At 44.1% G+C, this 19,169-nt stretch overlaps 1 protein-coding gene across 3 annotated transcripts; it reads left to right on the forward strand.

The window, feature by feature from the left end:
* Positions 1-529: 529 nt before the first annotated feature.
* LAMP5 (lysosomal associated membrane protein family member 5) lies at positions 530-18,861 on the forward strand. 3 transcript variants are annotated; one of them, XM_060032890.2, is made up of 7 exons: positions 530-687; positions 5,916-6,053; positions 6,586-6,758; positions 7,129-7,260; positions 7,384-7,489; positions 8,859-9,047; positions 17,851-18,861. In XM_060032890.2, the coding sequence occupies exons 2-7, from the start codon at positions 5,990-5,992 to the stop codon at positions 18,027-18,029; spliced, it is 843 nt and encodes a 280-aa protein (XP_059888873.1). In that variant the 5' UTR covers positions 530-687; positions 5,916-5,989; the 3' UTR covers positions 18,030-18,861. The 3 variants fall into 3 exon arrangements, with proteins under 3 accessions (XP_059888873.1, XP_059888872.1, XP_059888874.1); XM_060032889.1 differs by having other exon boundaries at positions 569-687; positions 5,905-6,053; XM_060032891.1 differs by having other exon boundaries at positions 580-687; positions 5,956-6,053.
* Positions 18,862-19,169: the final 308 nt, after the last annotated feature.

Consider the following 19,169-nt stretch of genomic DNA (forward strand, 5'->3'; position numbering starts at 1 on the left):
GGTTAGAAAGGAAAAGAAAAAAGAAGAGAAAAGAAGAGACGCGAAGCCTCTGCAACCTGGCCCCTTCCCCCTCCTCTGTGTAACACCCCACCCCGCTCAAGCCTCCCCGGCTTTCCTCTGGGCGGGGGAGGGACCCGAGAGGCGCGAGGCAGGCAGAGAGCCTGGGTCTCACCGCCCACCCTCCCCGCCCCAGCGTGGGGTTTGCCAACGCTTCCCGGCCTTGGAAGCGCCAAAGAAAGTCGTGGGGAGCCAGAGAACACTCTGCCAGGAACTTACTTCCTCCCTTTCTAGTCCTAATTCCCCTCGACACCAGAACACAAAAGAGCCCGGAGCTTCTGTACAGCAGACAAGGCCCGAACTCGCCCAACTCCAGCAACCTCGGAATTGATTCTTCTTACCCGGCTTTGGAGCCGGCTTGGACCACACCTCTGCAAGGTTCCTCTTTCACCTCCACACCGGGAGCAGCTTCGCGAACGTGCGGTGAAGTCCAACCCGGGTGCCTGGCGCCGACGTCTTTCCCCTGCTGAGGTCGCCGCGAACTCGGCGTTCGGGCCGCTGGGCGCACCGCCGCAACGCGCATCTCTTGTCTCTCGGGCAGAAGCAGACAGGTCTGGAGTCCGCGGCCCCAGCCCCACCAAGCTCCAGACCTCGAGCAACCGGGCCCATGTGACTCGGTGTCACCCAAAGGTAACGCCGAGGGCCGCAATCCGTGAGTCTAGATCTGTGCAGGCTTCTTGCGCGTTGGGGTAGAAAGCTTTAGTAATGGAAATCCTCAGCGGGTTTTTTTTTTGTTTGTTTGTTTTGGTTTTTCGATTTTGCTTTTCTCTTTCCCCTAGAAAGAATTGCTCAGATCACTTCCTAACTAAGGTCACCCATAGAAGCGGGGCATGCAGTCCTGGAAGGATCCTGTAGGAAAGGCATGTTGAAGACCAGAGAGGTGAAACCATTCCTCCCAGAAGTTTTTGTTAGTGGAGTAATAAAGCTAACATATTGCTTCCTAGATTCCCATGCCAGTCGTCTTTCCAATACACTGAAGACTCTTTCCTCTTTCCCTTTCTTGGTTACCAGAGCAAACGTCTTGCAATGGTTTCAAATAAACAGCCATAGAAACATCCCAAACTTACAACATCAGAACACCCCAGGGCAACTCTGGGGCTCCAGGTCCGCACCAGCAAAGCTTCCTTCCAAGCTCAGCTGACTGGCCGCCCCACTCTCACCCTCCCCACCCCATAGCAATTAATACAAATTTTCCTTAGTTCCAACACATCTTCAGGTGAATATGCAGAAATAGAGAACTTAAAGAGTAGGTAACTGGGAATAAGGAACCCCTGTGATACACGATAAAAGAAATTTTAAAGAAGTGCATTATCTCAGAACGCAGATAGCAAGCTGCTGTAAATGAGCCACAGCTTGTCTAACCTTAAGCCTACTGGGATGACTGTTAGTATTTCTTGGAGAAAAAAACTTCTTAAAGGACTTTTTAAAATTCTCAGTTGACTCTTGTCTTTTACAGAAAAGTCCCGGGTCCCCCCCGTGTTAAGATTTTCCTCACTGCCAGGAAAGCCAAGAGGACTGATTGTACTCAGTAGCCTAAAATTTTACACATTGAAGCTAGCGGTAGCTATCATAAACTGTTTTAAAAACAGTTAACTAATTACTGGCTCAAGAGATAAAAATAATTCCTGTGCTCTTGAACCTTTCAGGAATGATCACCTGGCCTCACCATCTGCTTATTCAGGTAGTTTTTTTAGAGACACTTTGTCCCCTGCATTCCCTCCTATGTGAAGGCATTTATCCTAAATGAGTTCATAAAAGGACATTTTCTAAGAACTTAGCATGAAGATACATTGCCAATGAAAGGGCTATTATTCTGGTGCCTTGTCTTCTCCGCTGGTTACCCTCATTGCAGAAATAGCTTGGTTTCTTTAAACTAGCTGCAGGAGAGACCAATGACAGGAAGGATGAGGGAAATTTCATCAAGGTCATGCAAGCTGAGTGCATCAGAGGGCCAAACTTAATTTTCTGATTCTTTCCACACATTCTAGGGTTTGCCAATATATGCACAAAATATTTTTATGTATACTTATTTTTCAATTCCTATCCCAAAAGGATTTCAAAGGTTTTCAAAGGCAGTGATTAAGTTAAATGAAATAATTGTCCAGTGATTAAGTTGAGCACAGAAAATGTTTTGGTAACTAGTAATTTGGGTGTAAGGGCTGTGTGCATCTTGTCCAGTTCAGTTATCCCTCCTTCCTTTATCCATGTGTGCTTCCTTATCTGTGTGTGTGTGTGTGTGTGTGTGTGTGCTGGGTCAGGGGAGAGCATTAGTGGTGGTGGGAACAGCAGCACCAGAGTACATTTTTACATTTCACTGTAAAGTGGATTCAAACATCAACAAGCCAAATTTCAGCTGCAACAAAGCTTAGCTTTCCACTTTTGATTCTACAGGTACAAGTCAGTTGCTTGTGCAACCAAGTATAAAGAGATACACCTAATAAGTTGAATATTTAATTTTATTTAGAATGTTTTGCATACGCCATTCTTTTGCATATACCATATATGGGTAAATTACCAAATAAAGAAGTTAAATAAAGGTTATGTATAAGACACTGTGGATTTGGGAGTCTAATTTCTTCTTTATTGCAAATTGATAAATATGGAGCAATGAAGAATTACATCTTTGCACTGACTCTCCTACTTAATATATTTTTCTTCCATCTGCATTGCCCTTCTTTATCCTTTACCTTAGATCAATTTGTCCACTTCTTTAAGATCTCCTTCTCCAAGAGGCCTCCTTGGTCAATTCCACCCCACCCCGGGGTGGCTATCTTACTTTTTCTTTCCTTAAACATCTGTGCACACATTGTGCCAGGCAACCATACATCTTCATGATTCTTCTCATTTTCTTTCATCCAAACTAAAAGTTCTATACATACAGTGGGTCTTTTCTTCCACATCCATGAAACAGTAACCACTCAATGACATGCATGAGATTCATAAAGACTAATTCAATAAGTAAATACCAGAATTGAAGAGAATCCTTTGAAGGACTTAGAGGATTGAGAAGAGATTCAAAAGCCAGTGCACTTGGGTGACATTTGTATTGACTGCCGGCAGCATTGATGAAAATTGACACAGCTATCATCCACATGAGTGTACATGCTTATGGCATTTTTTCTCCTACTTTCTCTCCCACTTAAGAAATGAAGAATGGAATGGATCCTGGAAAACTTTGTTACTATGATTTAATGGTACATTTTTCTCCTTTATTATCTCTTTAGTAATTTTAAAGAACTGAAGTTTTTTTAAGGATGATTAGAAAGTATTTAATTAATGTTCGTGAAAGTTGTAGGTATAATGACCTGACTCCTATTGGCAATGTAAGAATCATTACAGATAGACAAATAAGTTAATGGGTGTTTGTAAAGCTATGTTTAAGATTAAATACCCAAAGGGATTTTAAATTAATTATGCTTTGAAGATGATTCTCTGAAGAAAAGGAGTTAAAATTGCTTCCTTTTTTTTTCTTTTGACTCATTCAATTGCTGGTCAACAAGGAGATCATTTATGTCAGGTATGGAAAGAAACCATTTTCCAAAGGAACCACTATTTGATTTGTAAATCAACTACAACAACTTAAGATTCATGACCAATGCTATGTCCCATCTAATATTTTATTATTAAAGCAGCTAATCATCAATTAATTCAGTTGCTTTTTTAACAACTTATAATTTAAGATATCTGCAATAATGTGTCACAAGAGAAAGTGTCCTAACTGTTACAGATATCTCTTCTACTTTATAATGGTATTTGTTTATCTTTGGGTTTCCAGATTACCAAACATAGTGCAAGTAGTGGGTACTCAGTTAATGCTTATGGTCTAAATTAATTTGTCTTTTTTTTTTAATGCTTTTATAATCATTGGCTCACTTGGCCTAACCAGATATCCCCTGAGCTATTATCCCAGTTTCTTAGGTGAGGAACACTAAAATCTGTACAAGGTCATAAAAAATAAATAGTGACTCCTGGACTGAAATCCATTCATTTCTTTCCTCATTTACTAAAGGGAGAGAGGGAAAGAGAATATATAAATGTTCCATTACCTATATCTCATTGCTTTCTAATTTTTACAGTGCTACAGGAAAATAAGTGTTTACCAACAATTGCTAACATGACAAATCATTAGGCATATATAATTTTTACAAATTCCACTGTCAACTGATAATAATTGCCTTTGTATCAATCACAATTTTGCCTCAGTGCTTCTATATATATTCAGTTATATAAAGTTATTGAGAAATGTTTGGATGAAATATCAAAATACAGAGATAAAAATAAAGATGTAAAAATATAGTATTGATTTAAACATTACTTCATAATTTGAACTGCTATTAATCTCATTATTGATATAGGAACAGGTTTGAAAAAATAATTGTATAAACACTTTGTGGCAAGCATAATGTCAGAATATTATTATACTTAAAACAGCACTCTATACATTTCAGGAATGTGAGCTAGAGATCTTAGGTGTTAGCTTGTTATTTGGTCACTGAATAAAGATTTTTTAATGGAAATCAACGTATGGTATATTTTAGAGTCAAAGTATTATATAAGGAAAAATGAAAATGATCCCTATGAAGTTAAATAATGTGATTTTTCTATTTTAATTTTACTGACCATGTGACATTGAGGAAGGTCATTTAATTTCTCTGAGCCTCAATTTTGGGGTATGTACAACCACAATAAGGTATATCTTCCCTTGCCTACCTTCTAAGGTTGTAGGGAGGATCAAATTTGACAATGAACATGAAAATACTTTGCAATTTGCCCCTTATTATGACATTGTTTTATGACATTATATTGTTGATTTTTCATATAATGAAATCACCACTAAGAAGTAAAATATTTGGACATCACTACAATTGATTAGGACAGTATGCCTATTGCTGAAAGTGCTGTATTCTGATTTATGGAGCAAAATATTTAAAAATCAAGCAAGCTACTAAAAAGTGTAAATATAGGAATTAGCCCCGTAGTATTTGTTTTTTCTGTCCCACTAGATGCTGTAGAGTATTATATGTGTGCATGCGTGTGTGTGTGTGTGTGTGTGTGTATATAACTAGGGCTGTCCTAAAAGATGCTACATAACCCTCACAAACTTTGGGTTCACTTACATTCCTCTTAGCAGAGTAGTCACAATATAATGAGCGAGGGTAGGTGACCCCAGAGTTCAAAGTCCTCGTGCAATCAGAGAACAGAACTCACAAAAAACAAGCCCAAATAGACATACTGCATTGACTAACGGCCTCACTTGATGAGGCATCAGTTTAACTTTAAACCCTGAGCTCGTGAGAGCAGGGGAGAGAAGGCGATGTCTCCAAATGCAGGAAGCTGTTGCCATAGCATTTTCCTTCCCTATTCCTGCCTACGCCTCCTCCCCCAAAGCAGCAACAATTTGTGCTCCACCGTTTTCCTTCAGGAGCTAGAAGCATTTTCAGAAGCCAGGACTCCAGTGGTGTGATGTCTTCACCACCTAATCACTGTACTGGTAGGGATATTGAATAAGTCGGAGGGTGCTATTAAGTTTCTCAGGATAGAATCATCTTTGCGGATGCAATTGCAGCGCAGGAAACAGACTCAGGGAGAATTTTAGCCTTCCCAAATTTCATTGGAGCTCTGCACAAGCCCAGCCACAATCACTCCAGCAATACAACCGAATCCTTTCAGCCCTCGCAGCCGTGGACAGCCCCCTCGCCACGCGGTCCTTTCCTCTGCAGTGAGCACATTAGCGTTCACCCTGCCCGGGTCGGTGCGGTACTCCATCCACACCAAGTCCGCCAGTGCGTACGGAACGCGTGCTCCCTCCCTCCTCCCTCTCGGTGCCCCCGCCCCTCGCTCACTCAGGCTCACTCCAGCGGCGACTTTGAGGGATTCCCTCTCGGGCGGCCTCTGCAGCAGCACCACTGGCCTTATTCGCTGCTCCGCGAGGATGGATCTCCGAGGAAGAGCCGTTCTCGGCATGAATAGACTTCGAGTTCTTCTGATGCTCTTCCGTGAGTAGCGTTTCGGCAACCGCCAGAGCAGGGTGCACTCTTTGCAGAGAATAGAACTGGCACAGTAAAGCCATTAGCTTAAGGTCAAAACGTGGCCCTAATGTTTGGCGGGTTTGTTCTTTTTTGGGGGGAGGAGGGGAGGACCTTCCCATCAGTGGCAGGGAATTCCCCAGAGAGCCACACACTTGTACGCCAATCCCAGACACGATGCTGCACAGGCCTGCTTCGTGGGCTCAGAGCACTGGCGAGAAAGCTTTGGTTTAAAAGCCTAAGATGAAGAAAAAGGCCAGTCGGATTACAAATTAATAAGGCTTTAAATGTTTTTTAATTTTATTTTTATTATAAATTAACAGCAACGAAGTCGAATTTGTTGGCGCTAGGTCAGCGAAACAGCTCTCAGAGCGCCCTGCAGCCGGCAAGGAACTTGGGCAGCCCAAAGCCCGCAGACCTCCTTGTCTCTCCACCCCTGTGCCCGAGACGCGTGGGCTCGCTGAGCCCCTAACCGATAGGATGTTTTGTTTGTTTTCTGCAGATACAATGGCTCGAATCATGGCAGAACAAGAAGTGGAGAATCTCTCAGGCCTCTCCACTAACCCTGAAAAAGATATATTTGTGGTGCGGGAAAATGGGACGACGTGTCTCATGGCAGAGTTTGCAGCCAAATTTATTGTCCCTTATGATGTGTGGGCCAGCAATTATGTAGATGTAAGGCACTTTTTCCCTCGCAGCTTGCTCCTAGGGCTCCAGGGACGAAGGGCACCTTCCCTCAAGACCCTGTGAAGACCTGGGTCACCCGCCTTCCCCCCTACACCCTGCAGGCTGCTCCCAAATGCTGCATGGGGGTTCCGGCTTGTAATGCCTTCTGCTCGCCCCGCCTGCTTTGAAAGTAAATCCCTCTCTCTGCTTCCTTAACGGCCGGGTCTGCACGCAAAGCATCTAACCGCATGTTCCTGGACCTGGGAGTGCGCGCGCAAAGGAGTGCCCAGGCGTGCGACCCGGAGTTTGGACGCGCTGCCCTTTACAGCCCCCACTGGGGCTCGCGCGCTGAGGGGGTGCGGGGCGTCTGTGTTCCCAGCTAATCACGGAACAGGCTGATATCTCACTGACCCGGGGAGCTGAGGTGAAGGGCCACTGTGGCCACAACGAGTCGGAGCTGCAGGTGTTCTGGGTGGATCGCGCATACGCGCTCAAAATGTTGTTTGTAAAGGTAAGTGCTAGTGGGGCGCTCAGAGGGGTTGCAGACTCCGGGTGGGTGTGGGTAGGGGCCGCCCCTCCGTTTCCCCACCCAGATCTGCTCGGGCGGTTAATGCGCGCCTGCCCCGCTCGGCAGGAAAGTCACAACACATCCAAGGGACCCGAGGCGACATGGAGGCTGAGCAAGGTCCAGTTTGTCTATGACTCCTCGGAGAAGACCCATTTTAAAGACGCGGTCAGTGGTGAGTAGAGACCAGCAGGGCTGGGAAAGGAGCCCGGGCAAGCGCAGACACTGCAGGGATCTCAGGCTTGGAGGTCGAATTCCTCAGGGTCAGGGCCTTGCGCTCCCAGGCCAAGGTAGCCCTGGACTTGCTCTCCAAGGTGGAGGAAGCAAGCGGGAGCGCTGGTGGGTCCTCTGGCCTTCAGGCCCTGTAGATGCGCAAGAAACCCAGGGCCTGAGGCCCAGCCTGTCACCCATCACCTGATCCTGGATGAGATGTCTCTTGAGGAACTGTCTTCCTGTGGCTGCTTCAGGATGGCTTTCTTATGATTTGTCCTTTAAAGAAGCATGGAGAAGGACAAAGCTGTATTTTTATTTTCTTCTGCACCCTGGTTTTTATTCTTATGCGCTAAAACTTCAAGGGGGACAGTATGACTTTCATTCTGGGTCAGAATCTGATGTCCTTCAGATCTTTTGGCGCATTGCTCAGGCCTCACCGCAATCTTCAGTCATCCACTGCGGCCACCCCAGAGTGGACTCTAAACCATCCTTATTTATTAGCTTTTCATGCCCATCACTACAACAACTACCCAGATCCTCCAAAAATATTGTGGCAAGGGATAGCTAGGCTCCAAATAACAATGCTGGGATCTGCAGGCACCATCAAAGACCACATTTAAATTTATGTATTTTTTTATTTTGTAAATTATCTGATCTACTCATAATGAAGCCTTTCATCACCCGGGCACCTGAGTTGGGAAAAGATTTTTACTGAACATGTATAAGAATACATATGTCATCTTTTCCGTTTCACCCCTTATCATCGCAGTAAAAAGGGCAATTTTGTCTCTTCATCAAAATTCATATTCAAACGTTTCACACAGTTAAATTAGACCAAAAAAAAGGAAAAAAAAAAAAAAAAAAAAACCTTAATCCAGAAAAGGAGGAAAAGGGGTGAGGCAGGCTTCCAAAGAATATGTATGCGTACAAGGGCATCTGCTCAGAGTACTAGCAGCAGCCATGCTTTGCTGAGGAAGATATTTTATTTTCTGCAGGCCAGTGCAAGATGTAGGATACCAAGTCACTGTTTATTGTGGATCTTTGGAATCTCTGTTGTGAGGTCTTATATAGTAGAAAGGGTTGGGGTTTTAGGTATCACTTTATTCTTCCAAAAGGAAATTCCAAATTAATATTTAAGAAATCCATGCTCATGAAAGAATGGATGCATTCACATTTGCATAGCCCCAGCCGGGCAAGGCAACAGGGCATGTCAGCAGAGGATCAGAGGTGGGGTCTGGGCTAAGAGGCAAAGGTCAACTATCTGGATCACCATAATGAGAGTTCTGCCAGCCCTCTAGGGGCCTAACCATTGCTCTGGGCCTTCCCTGCAGCCGGGAAGCACACAGCCAACTCGCATCATCTATCTGCCTTGGTCACCCCAGCTGGAAAGTCCTATGAATGTCAAGCTCAGCAGACCATTTCACTAGCCTCCAGTGATCCGCAGAAGACAGTCACCATGATCCTGTCTGCGGTCCACATCCAGCCCTTTGACATCATCTCTGATTTTGTCTTCAGTGAAGGTAGGTCGGTGGGGAGGCAGAAGGAGAGGGAGAGGAAGGAAGCAAAGGCTGACCTCAAGATGGATGTGGAAGGCAACCTGCCAGGGTACCAGGCTGTTACCACGTGGACTTTCTCTAGGATATCATGGCACTGCCTCCCTCTATAATATTTTTCAAAGACTAAAGGCAACAAACTGAATTGTATCAACTACAATGACTTTCTCTTTCATCTTCCCTCTCTCTCTTCCTCCTTCACTTCCTTCTTTTCTTCTCTCTTTCTCTCCCTTCTTTTTCTCTGTTTTCTTCCTTCCTCCCTCCCTTCCTTTTTTCCCTTATTTTTTCATCTTTCCTTTCCTCCCCTCCTTTGCCAAAAAAGGAAAGTGGATAGGAAGAAAGATAAGAAAGTCAGCTGAAAAAAATATATAATTTTGATGCAAGTTTCCCAAGGAAAAGGCAGCTAAAAATCCCAAGCATCTATTGAGAGAGCCATGGATTGGAGAAGGGCTTTTGCTTATGTGGGCCTCAGTTTCACCATGGCCTCTAGACACTTCCAGCCCTAGGTTCTACCACTGTGAGTCTAAGTTTTTGTGTGACCAGAATGCAATAGGTGTGTGTGTGTGTGTGTGTGTGTGTGTGTGTGTGTGTGTGTACAGGTTACAGAGAGAGACTCATGGAGACCTGCCTCTGTACAGCTCTCACCTTTGTGTGGAGGGACACCCATGAGGTTCCAAGGAGGCAAGGCCCCTGATCTGCTCCCTCTGGGGCATGCAAGAAGGCTTCTTCGCAGTCTATGCAAGCCCTGGAAGGGGGTCAGGCAGGATCCAGCTGGAGCAGGTTCAGGGCGTCCATATCTTCCTGGTTCTCTGCATCCCAGAAGAAGGGCAGGAGAGAAGCTCACATTCTGCAATTTGTCCAAATCTAGCAACAATTTACTCTGGGCAAGTGGAGTAAGTGAATTCTCCCATTCATTTTTTTTCTCTCTCTCTCTGTTGTCTGGAGGAGGTTGTTAAAGGCAGTTTGATATTCTCATTTATTCCTTGTGGTTAAGAAATGGGGAGAGATTCTGACTGCTTTATTGATGCCTACCTTTGGGCTGGCATTCCCCAGGTGAATACAACCATTCGAATGTGTAGGATATTAGGGAATGCCCACCTGGGTCACACACAAATCATTAAATCAGTCCCAAGGAGTCCAGCTTTCATTAAATGCCCCGCCCATTCAAAGTATACGGAATAGAATCCCTCCCCCCATGATTTATTCAGAAGGCATTAAGGAATTCCTAAGTTAAACTGTCCTAAAGAGAAAGGCCTCCTTCTTATTCATCTTTATATTTTTAGCAACAAGTACAGTGCTTGGCACATTGCAGATGCCCTGTTAACTTTGGCTGAATTGATATTCCGAAGCTGTGGGCTCAATTAATAGAGACTTGCAAATGCTTCAAAGCCAGGCAAATCAGAATTTAATACATTTAGTACAGCAGTGCCATGCCTACCTGTTATGGCTCTTACCTGTATGGGCTATTCCATCTTAATGTGTTTTCTACAAAATTGAAACTAAACTAAACGCCAAGATCTTAATACTAAAAAATACTGTGGATTATGAAAGTATTTATAAAATGTAAGTGTCTTTCTTAAACTGAAAATATTAAATGTAATTAAAAGTAAGTGGACTTATGATTATGGATGGCCCAGAATTCATTTTGAAAATATTGGATCACATACTTCTGAGTTCGTATAGGTACTTTCAGTAGTCTCTAGTTACTCTTTGTGTTTCTCTGGTCAATGGTTTTTAGACACTTCTTCATTTCTTGGTACTACTGGTGCTATAATTGCTGCTTTTACTAGTTCCTTATCACAATCTCACCCTAACCCTCTCTGGGTTATTTCTAAGTTGCTGCTTATAGTCATTTATGAATGGAGAAATCAGATCTCATAGATGTCAGAATTGTGTACAAAATAAGAGTAAATGAGTACTGAATAAGGACCAGAGCTGTTTTCCTAAAAATCAGTGATATTCTTGGCATAGATTTAATGACGTTTTTGTATAAAAAGCAGTTCTTATCCACTTCCAGGGCTTAAATAGATAGATTTAAACAGTTTGTAAGCATGTATAACTTCCTAAATGCAGATATATTAAGCACAAGCAAATTGCACTTGTCTCACCCAGGCTTTTCTGGGGAATAATTAGGGTGTTGCCTCCTGTATGGTGCCCTGGGGCTCAAGCCTGGGAGGAGGCAAGCCTTATTCAGGATCTCTCACTGAATCAATGTGCCTTTGTGTGGCAGGGCTCCTTTTGTTCCTGGTTTCTCCTGTCTGTGCCTCTCAGCACCTGTCCCCAGTGTGTTTCGTAAGAGATCATTTTATTTGATTTGGTGGAATCTGAACTATTCCTTTTGGAGTGCCTTTTCGGAACCTGGCACTTGGACCCCACTCCCCAGAATAGAAGGAGGCTCTGATGTGTTGCTAATGCCTGTGTGGGTGAGTGAAGCCTGCCTGCGTGGCGGTGGGGAGGGCACCTGGTCATATGTCTGACGCCCACTGCAGGACTGTGTGCATGCGTTCTGTCGTGTGCAAGCAGGACATGCAGCATAAGGGCTTCCAATGAAGAGCCTATTCCCTGTGTAAGGGGGTCATGCCTGGCAGTCTGCAGTCTCCCACCTGCCTCCTTCATAGATTCTGAGAAAAGCAAGGAAGGGTCAGTGAAATGAGTTAGTGGACACTCATAGAGGCTGAGAGCAGCCCAGATGGGGATGACATCTTTATCACACAAATCCCTTTAGACCGTTGAGCTTGGCTACTATGCTGATCCCCAATGAAAGGAGCTCAGAGGCTCCAGATCACTGAGCACAGCTCTGGTGATCTTGTTAACATGCCAAGTCAAGTCTGGTTCCGTAGTTCTGGGGGTGGGGCCCAAGAGACTCCATTCCTAGCAAGCTCCTTGCTGATACTGCTGGCCATGGCAAACTGTCGGTAGGGGGATTTGAGGGATTTTGAGCTGATCAAGGAATATGATATGACCATGAGAGGCAGAAACACACAAGCTTCATTGGGTGGCACTTGGGCAGGTTGTGTAAGGAAAGCCCCTCACAGCATGGGACCGTCCAGAAGAAGGCTTACAGCACCCTGGGGACCACTATCCCAAAGGAAAGGAGGATAAGGGATGTCCTGGCAGGGAGAGGGGTGTCAGGAGGGGGCTATGGATCTAGGTGATGTCACTTAGCAGCACGGGGAGGAGTCTTTGGGTCAGAGAGCTCGGGGGGCAGCAGAAGCTTAGGGCCTTATCTATCCTATCAGTGGGTAACAGCTGTTGGGTGAGATTTGTATGCAAAGCAGACAGGCCCTAAATGGCTAAATGTGTCTGTTTGGGCTTTTTTTTTTTTTAAATAATTGGATGTGGGTCTCAGCCTGCAGTGAAAATATAAACCACCGAGGGGCCAATCCACGGAGGCCAGCTTATTTCTATAACAGGTACACTTGGTGTGGCAACTCTCAGCCTGCAGTTCAAGGCAGCCCATGTGTCTCAGCTGGTGTTGGGTAACTTGTCCTTCCACAATTCATTCCTGGTAGTGAGTCCCTTTGAGGCCCCAGGAGAACTCTGACTGTGCTAGCATGGAGGATGAATCACTGGGAGGGAACAGATCAGCCTGAGTATTTTAATGGCTTGAATTAAAGGCGACTCTCACGCATAAAGACAGAAGAAACGTAATAGAACACGAAGGTGCTTCTGTGCCCCTTTGTTAAACACTCAGGTTTAATGGGCATTTAAGTCGCCACATATAGACTGGGCCCGTCTTAATTCTCAAGGGGGGAAACAAACAAATAAAGAGACCTGTGAAGAAGGTACTGAGATCCCTGTTTACAGTGGAGAAACTGAGGCTTAGGGGTAAAGTTACTGGCCAAGACTGCGCTCCTTGTGGCTGCCAGGGCTGGGACAGGAACCTGTCTTTGGGTATCAGATCCTGTGCTCTTAGCCTCTCCAAGCCTCAGCTGCTGCAGCTGAGCAACTGTACCAGACATGTGAATGCGAGGGGCCATCTTCAGAAAGGTTGTCGGGTGCTCTGAATTCATGAGCTTATCATTGTTTCTAACAGTGTGTTTGGGAGATACCACCTGATCTGTATTTTACCCAGATCTATAGACAAATGACTGTGCTTTAGTGGAAATGAATGTACATCACCCCCAACTGAGCGCCCCAAGACTGGCTGCCATGCTGCAAACCAGGGCATGGTGTGCCGATGCTGATCCAGAGTGCTGTGTGCACCTGTGGTTTGCGTGGCACCTCTCAGCGAAGAAACATGCCACCTGAGCAGGTGCTCCTTCTCAGAGCCTCCTGGGGAAGCATCCAGAGGGAGACAATCCTGTTATTAACACCACAGAGAACTGTGTCGAGGGCTGGAACACAGAGGCCTAGCGCGGGGCCACATAGCCAGCCAGTCGTAGCGTTCTGTGTTCTTGCTACTGCTCTGGAGCCTAGTGTTTTAGGTTGGGTTCCCCAAGAAGCACATCCTCTATAAGTATGTAAGGGCAAGTAATTTATTTAGGTGGTTCTAGAAGGCACTGCTAGTGGAGTGGGGAAGTGAGGTGGGAAGGCAAGGAAGCTAGTACAGGTGCATAAGTGAGCAGGTTACCACTGTGGGCACTGGGGCTCACACTGCTGGAACTTCTGGGAAAGAGTATGGTACCCACCTGAGTTACCCTCCAACTCCCATCTGCCACTGATGGCTGCTGGGGTGGGGAAGGGGGGCGTTGGCTCTCCAGGATGTCTAACCTGCCTTGTAGTCAAAGCCTATTGGAATGGGTGGGAATGGTGTATACCAAGGTCATAGGACCCTGTTGGTGTCTGTACACCTGTACACCCAGTACTGGGATATAGAAACTTTCCCTGCCCTGGTGGAGCTTACAGGCTAGTGGGAAAGAGTTTATACAGCTCTTCCTTGTGCACAGGGATGTTTCTGGCACACACTGGCATCAATCAGTAATTGTTTTCTTATTTACTGTTGTGCTTACATCTTGGTGAGAGTATCTGCTTGTCTCCAGCCAAAGATCTCCAAAGCTCACTCATCTTAACATCTTCTCAGTACACAAAATACATTTTGCTGAGGTTACAGGAGTCCCAAGCCAGTCCAGAGAAGATATGGAAAGAGGGGCAAACCCCTCCCTCCAGTTGCCCTATCAGACAGCAGAGGGAAGCACGGCCAGCAAAAGGCTTGCCCACCTTCTCCAACAAGAAAAGTCTGTGGCGCTAGCAGAGCTGGAGAAAGCAATCAGCTTGCCTCCTGGTCCGTGGCCCATCTCAATGCTGTTCATCTGGAGCTGCTTTTCATTAAGAGCTTTTACAGTTTGTTTGCCTCAGGGAGTAAATACAACTTTAAAATGCTGTGGTCATCAAACAAAACAAAATAAAACACACGTCTAGAAAACAGAACCTAAGATGATTCAGGATTGAATTGGGCACACCAGGTTTATGGTTGAGGGGACTTGAACTGGCAGCTGGCAGTTACACAATTTTGTCTGATCTGTCTTCATCTGGTTCTTTGCAATGACTGGGATGGTTGTTGCTTTTTCCAATCATGGGCCATCCACCCTGGGCCTCTGTTTTGTGTTCTCTAGAACTGTAAGTCCAGCCAGGGCAGAGGTGTGAGGAACCCCAAGACCTGTGGAGATGAACAGGGAGTCAGGGATCTCCGAGCACGCAAAGCCAGACTCTGAGCTGGGCTCAAGGGATGCTCTTCTCCCAGACAGAAATCGAGGCCAACTGTCCTTGCTCTATAATCTGTGGGCTGTATAATCAGTTCATTGCACAGGATCATAATCCTGGAGTGCATAGTGTTTGTGTATAGAATTCAAGGGGTCTGTACATTTCAATAGGAAACATCTACATCTTTATTTTCTTTAATTTCTAATTAATGTTTAACATTTCCTTCAATTATAAAGGTAACAACCCACAGTAGTATTAATCATACCTATGACTTTGTCACCAATATAAATTATAGTCTTGTTCTTCCCACATGTTTGTGCAGATCTTGCAAAGTAACGGTTATGCTTCTCCCTACTTTGCAATCACAGCCAGTATACCTGTGTACTAATAAAAATATATATAACTGTCCCTCATATTATTTTAAAATATTTTAATATATGAACTTCAGTGTAGTTTGTTTTCTTTGTAATCTTATGTGTTTTATTTTTATGCAATCATAAGTATTCTGAGAAGGGGTATAGTTTCATCACACTGACACTAAAAAGATTATAACCTCTGCTTTAGTGGGTCATGACCAGCACTGTTTTAAATGAAAGAGAATAGTACAGAGGATAAATTATTAGCGGCACAAAGTAAGGAAAACCATTGTTTTATAACACTTTGGTTTTAGTTATGTATGTATACATATGTTCTGGGTTGTGATGTAAAATACTGTTTTTCCTGGGGGTCAAAGGCAGAGTTTGAAGACAGTGGCTTAAGCCTGAGAGGGGAATGCGTGGCTTTTTTTTATGGGTTCACAATCTCTCACCTAAAACCCTTGGGGCTAGATGTTTTTCAGAATTCAGAATAATTTTGGACTTTAGGAAGATAATACAGTGCATTGTCCATATATTATATAAGACCCAGAAGACTCAGGGAAGCTCCTGTAATCAAACAGATTAATGAATCTGTTTCCTGCAGTGAAACACATGAATCTTCATGCTAAGGAGGAGAAATGAGAATCAGAGCAGCCAGCTTTTGCTGCCACATGAATGATACAAAGTACTTGTGGTTTCTAGAGCTTTGTGGATTTTGGAATGGTGGGTAAGGGAAAGAGAACTCAGGAATTCCCCTTTCTTTGACCACTTAATGAATGGGGATGGGTGGGGAAGGGGATTCAGTATTTTTCATGATAATTTTTGACATCCCCTTATTTTCCCATAATTACTTTTGACTTCTCGTCCATAGTTTAATACTCCCTTTATATTCTTCTCCGGTGATGTGTTTAATTCAGGTTTTCTCCTAAGGCAACAAAACAATTTTTAAAGAAATAAACTCCACAATGGGAGAGGCCACAACAGTGAGAGGCCCATGTACCACAAAATTAAAAAAAAAAAAGAAATAAACTATAATAATATTGTGACCATAATTTTTTTGCCAAAATACACCATGCTTTTCTCCTCTATCTTCTTTAAAGGATGGTGTATTAGATGATTTTCCCCATAACTATACCAAAGTTATTATCCATTTAAAGCTAATACTTTTGGCACCACAATTCTGATACCAGTTCTGATGTGTGTGGTGTAAATCCATCAAACTCTACACTTTCTTTTTTTTTTTTTTTTTTTTTTTTTTTTTTTTTTTTTGCGGTACGCGGGCCTCTCACCGCTGCGGCCTCTCCCGTTACGAAGCACAGGCTCCAGACCCGCAGGCCCAGCGGCCCTGGCCCACGGGCCCAGCCGCTCCGCGGCATGTGGGATCTTCCCGGACCGGGGCACGAATCCGTGTCCCCTGCATCAGCAGGCGGACTCTCAACCACTGCACCACCAGGGAAGCCCTAGATTTTTAACTTATTTTAGAACATGGATTTTGTTTTTTGTTTTTTGTTTTTTTTTTGTACGCGGGCCTCTCACTGTTGTGGCCTCTCCCGTTGCGAAGCACAGGCTCCGGACGCGCAGGCTCAGCGGCCATGGCTCACGGGCCCAGCCGCTCCGCGGCATGTGGGATCTTCCCGGACCGGGGCACGAACCTGTGTCCCCTGCATTGGCAGGCGGACTCTCAACCACTGCACCACCAGGGAAGCCCTACACTTTCTTTTTTAAATGGTGGTATAATTTACATATATCAAAATGCACAAATCTGAAGTGTTAACTCAGTGTGTTTTCACCTATACTTGCAGTCACATAACCCTCACCTAAATCAACATTCAGAACATTTCCAACACACCTGAAGTCCTCTTGTGTCCTGTTCTGCAAGACACACTGTTCCCTACTTCTCTGACTTCAATCACCATAGACTTAGTTTTGCCTGCCCTTGAACTTCATGTAAATGGAGTCATACAACATGTACTCTTCTGTGTCTGACAGTTTTCACTCAACATAATATTTCTGAGATGCATCCATTTTGTTACGTGGAGCCATAGTTCATTCCTTTGTATTGTTGATTAATAGTCCATTGTATGAATATACCCCAGTTTATTTATCCATTCTACTCTGATGGACATTTTGGTTGTTTCTGGTTTTAAGCTATTATGAATAAAGCTCCTATGAACATTTATGTTCAAGTCTTTTTGTGTCCATATGTTTTCATTGTTCTTGGGTAAATTCCTAGGAGTGGAATGCTGGGTTATAAGGTAGGTGTATATTTATCCTTACCTTACTACAGAGTGATTGTACCATTTCCCACCAATGGTGGACAAGAGCTCCAGTTGTTCTGTATCATTGACAACAACTGGTAATTTCAGATTTTCTAAAAGGTGTATTTTGTCTGCGATTCTATGTACATTATACACAAGTAAAAAGTTTAAAAAATTAAATAAACAATAAAAATGATGGTGGTTGTGCCTAATGCCCAAACTCTGAAAATTTACATAAATCATTTGGAAGCTTTATTGACATTGGCCTGGAATCCAATAACCTGAATATTGCCCTATTTAACTGATGTATTTTTATTTTACACTATGCAGAAATTTTAAGGAATTGGGCCTTAAGTTTGGTTGGGAAGTATTATTTCTGAAAAAGAAAATATCTCTGAAGTTTCCTTGAGAAACCTTCTCACCTCTATCTGCCTTTTAGTTTTCTTCAGCAGACTTATGATTCAGAATATTTTGGCAGGAGCTCATCGCTTTTCTTCTTCTTTCCCATTTCAGAGCATAAATGCCCAGTGGATGAGCGGGAGCAGTTGGAGGAAACCTTGCCCCTGATTTTGGGGCTCATCTTGGGCCTCGTCATTGTGGTAACGCTGGTGATTTACCATCTCCACCACAAAATGACTGCCAACCAGGTCCAGATCCCTAGGGACCGATCCCAATATAAGCACATGGGCTAGAAACTATTAGGCAGACAGACCCCAGCCCTCCTCCACTGGCTGGATCAGGTAGAAAAACAAAAGCACTTTCCACCTGTACATGGGATATACCAACATAGCTTCAATCAAACAGACGTGGGTGTTCAAGGCTTGCTTGGCCTGCATCCATGCTTAAATCGCAGGATGGGGGGATTCTTTCGGATTCATGGGGTGAAGGACAGTTGCTGGGGAGTGGAAGGAAGGGGTCAGCCAGCTTTTACACTCATCGTGGCTTGGCCTTGACTCTCCAAGCAGCAACTCATAAAACTCGGAAAGGTATCTGACTCTGAAGTTTAGGGATTGAAACCACACTTCATTTGGAAAGACACCCCTTAAAGTTCAAGAGGAATATTGGAGGCTTTGCTCCCTTGAACACAGATGGCTTACCCTATACCGTTGTCAACGTACACCAAATACAGCCTCATGCTTCCTGCAGCAAGACCCCTGAAAGTGACCCATTGCTTCTGGCTGGCGTTCTGCATGTCTAGTGATTGTCTTGGGAATGTTTCACTGCTACCTGCACCCAGTGAATTCACAGCACAAGAACCTGTTTAATGTAACTATGCAGAGTTGTTTGGACTTCATAGTGTGTCAGGTCCAAGTAAGGGGACCTGAAGAATCAATCCATGTGAGTTTGTTTTTCAAAATGAATTAAAACACACTACTGTCTAACATTTGAATGCTTTCTTGAAACAAGAAAACAGACTAAAATGGTTTCTGGGGCACCCAGAGGAGAGAGGGGAATGATGAAGACGGGATTTCATTTCTGCAAGAGGAAAAGCAAAGAAAGAGCAAGGAAATAATGGGGGAGAGGGAGGGAGTTGGCTTTTCCAGGTGAAAACACGTGGATTTATTTTGGCAAATATAAGTAGCTTTAATAATGGCGCCTCTTGAACGAATATAGCTTCTGGTGCTTCTTGGTCTTGAGTCTGGCATTTCTCTTTGAATTAAAAAGCTGGACTGAACATAGTAGCTTAGGTTGGGTTTTATTTGTGATAAAATGTAATTTACTGAAATTCCCTAGAGAAATGTACATAGTTTGGATTTCACTCACTTTCTGCATAATCATTTTTCAGAAGATCTGAGCAAGGGTAGGGGAAATCCTTTTCTTTGGTGTTAGGG

This window comes from Delphinus delphis, chromosome 15, assembly GCF_949987515.2.
Source record: "Delphinus delphis chromosome 15, mDelDel1.2, whole genome shotgun sequence".
In the NCBI taxonomy this organism is placed as follows: Eukaryota; Metazoa; Chordata; class Mammalia; order Artiodactyla; family Delphinidae; genus Delphinus; species Delphinus delphis.

Excerpts from the sequence above, each read along its gene's own strand:
- LAMP5 (XM_060032890.2), top strand. The coding sequence starts at position 5,990 with ATGGATCTCCGAGGAAGAGCCGTTCTCGGCATGAATAGACTTCGAGTT. Across the intron at positions 7,261-7,383 it reads TCAAAATGTTGTTTGTAAAG|GAAAGTCACAACACATCCAA; the intron begins GTAAGTGCTAGT and ends CCCGCTCGGCAG. Across the intron at positions 7,490-8,858 it reads TTTTAAAGACGCGGTCAGTG|CCGGGAAGCACACAGCCAAC; the intron begins GTGAGTAGAGAC and ends CCTTCCCTGCAG.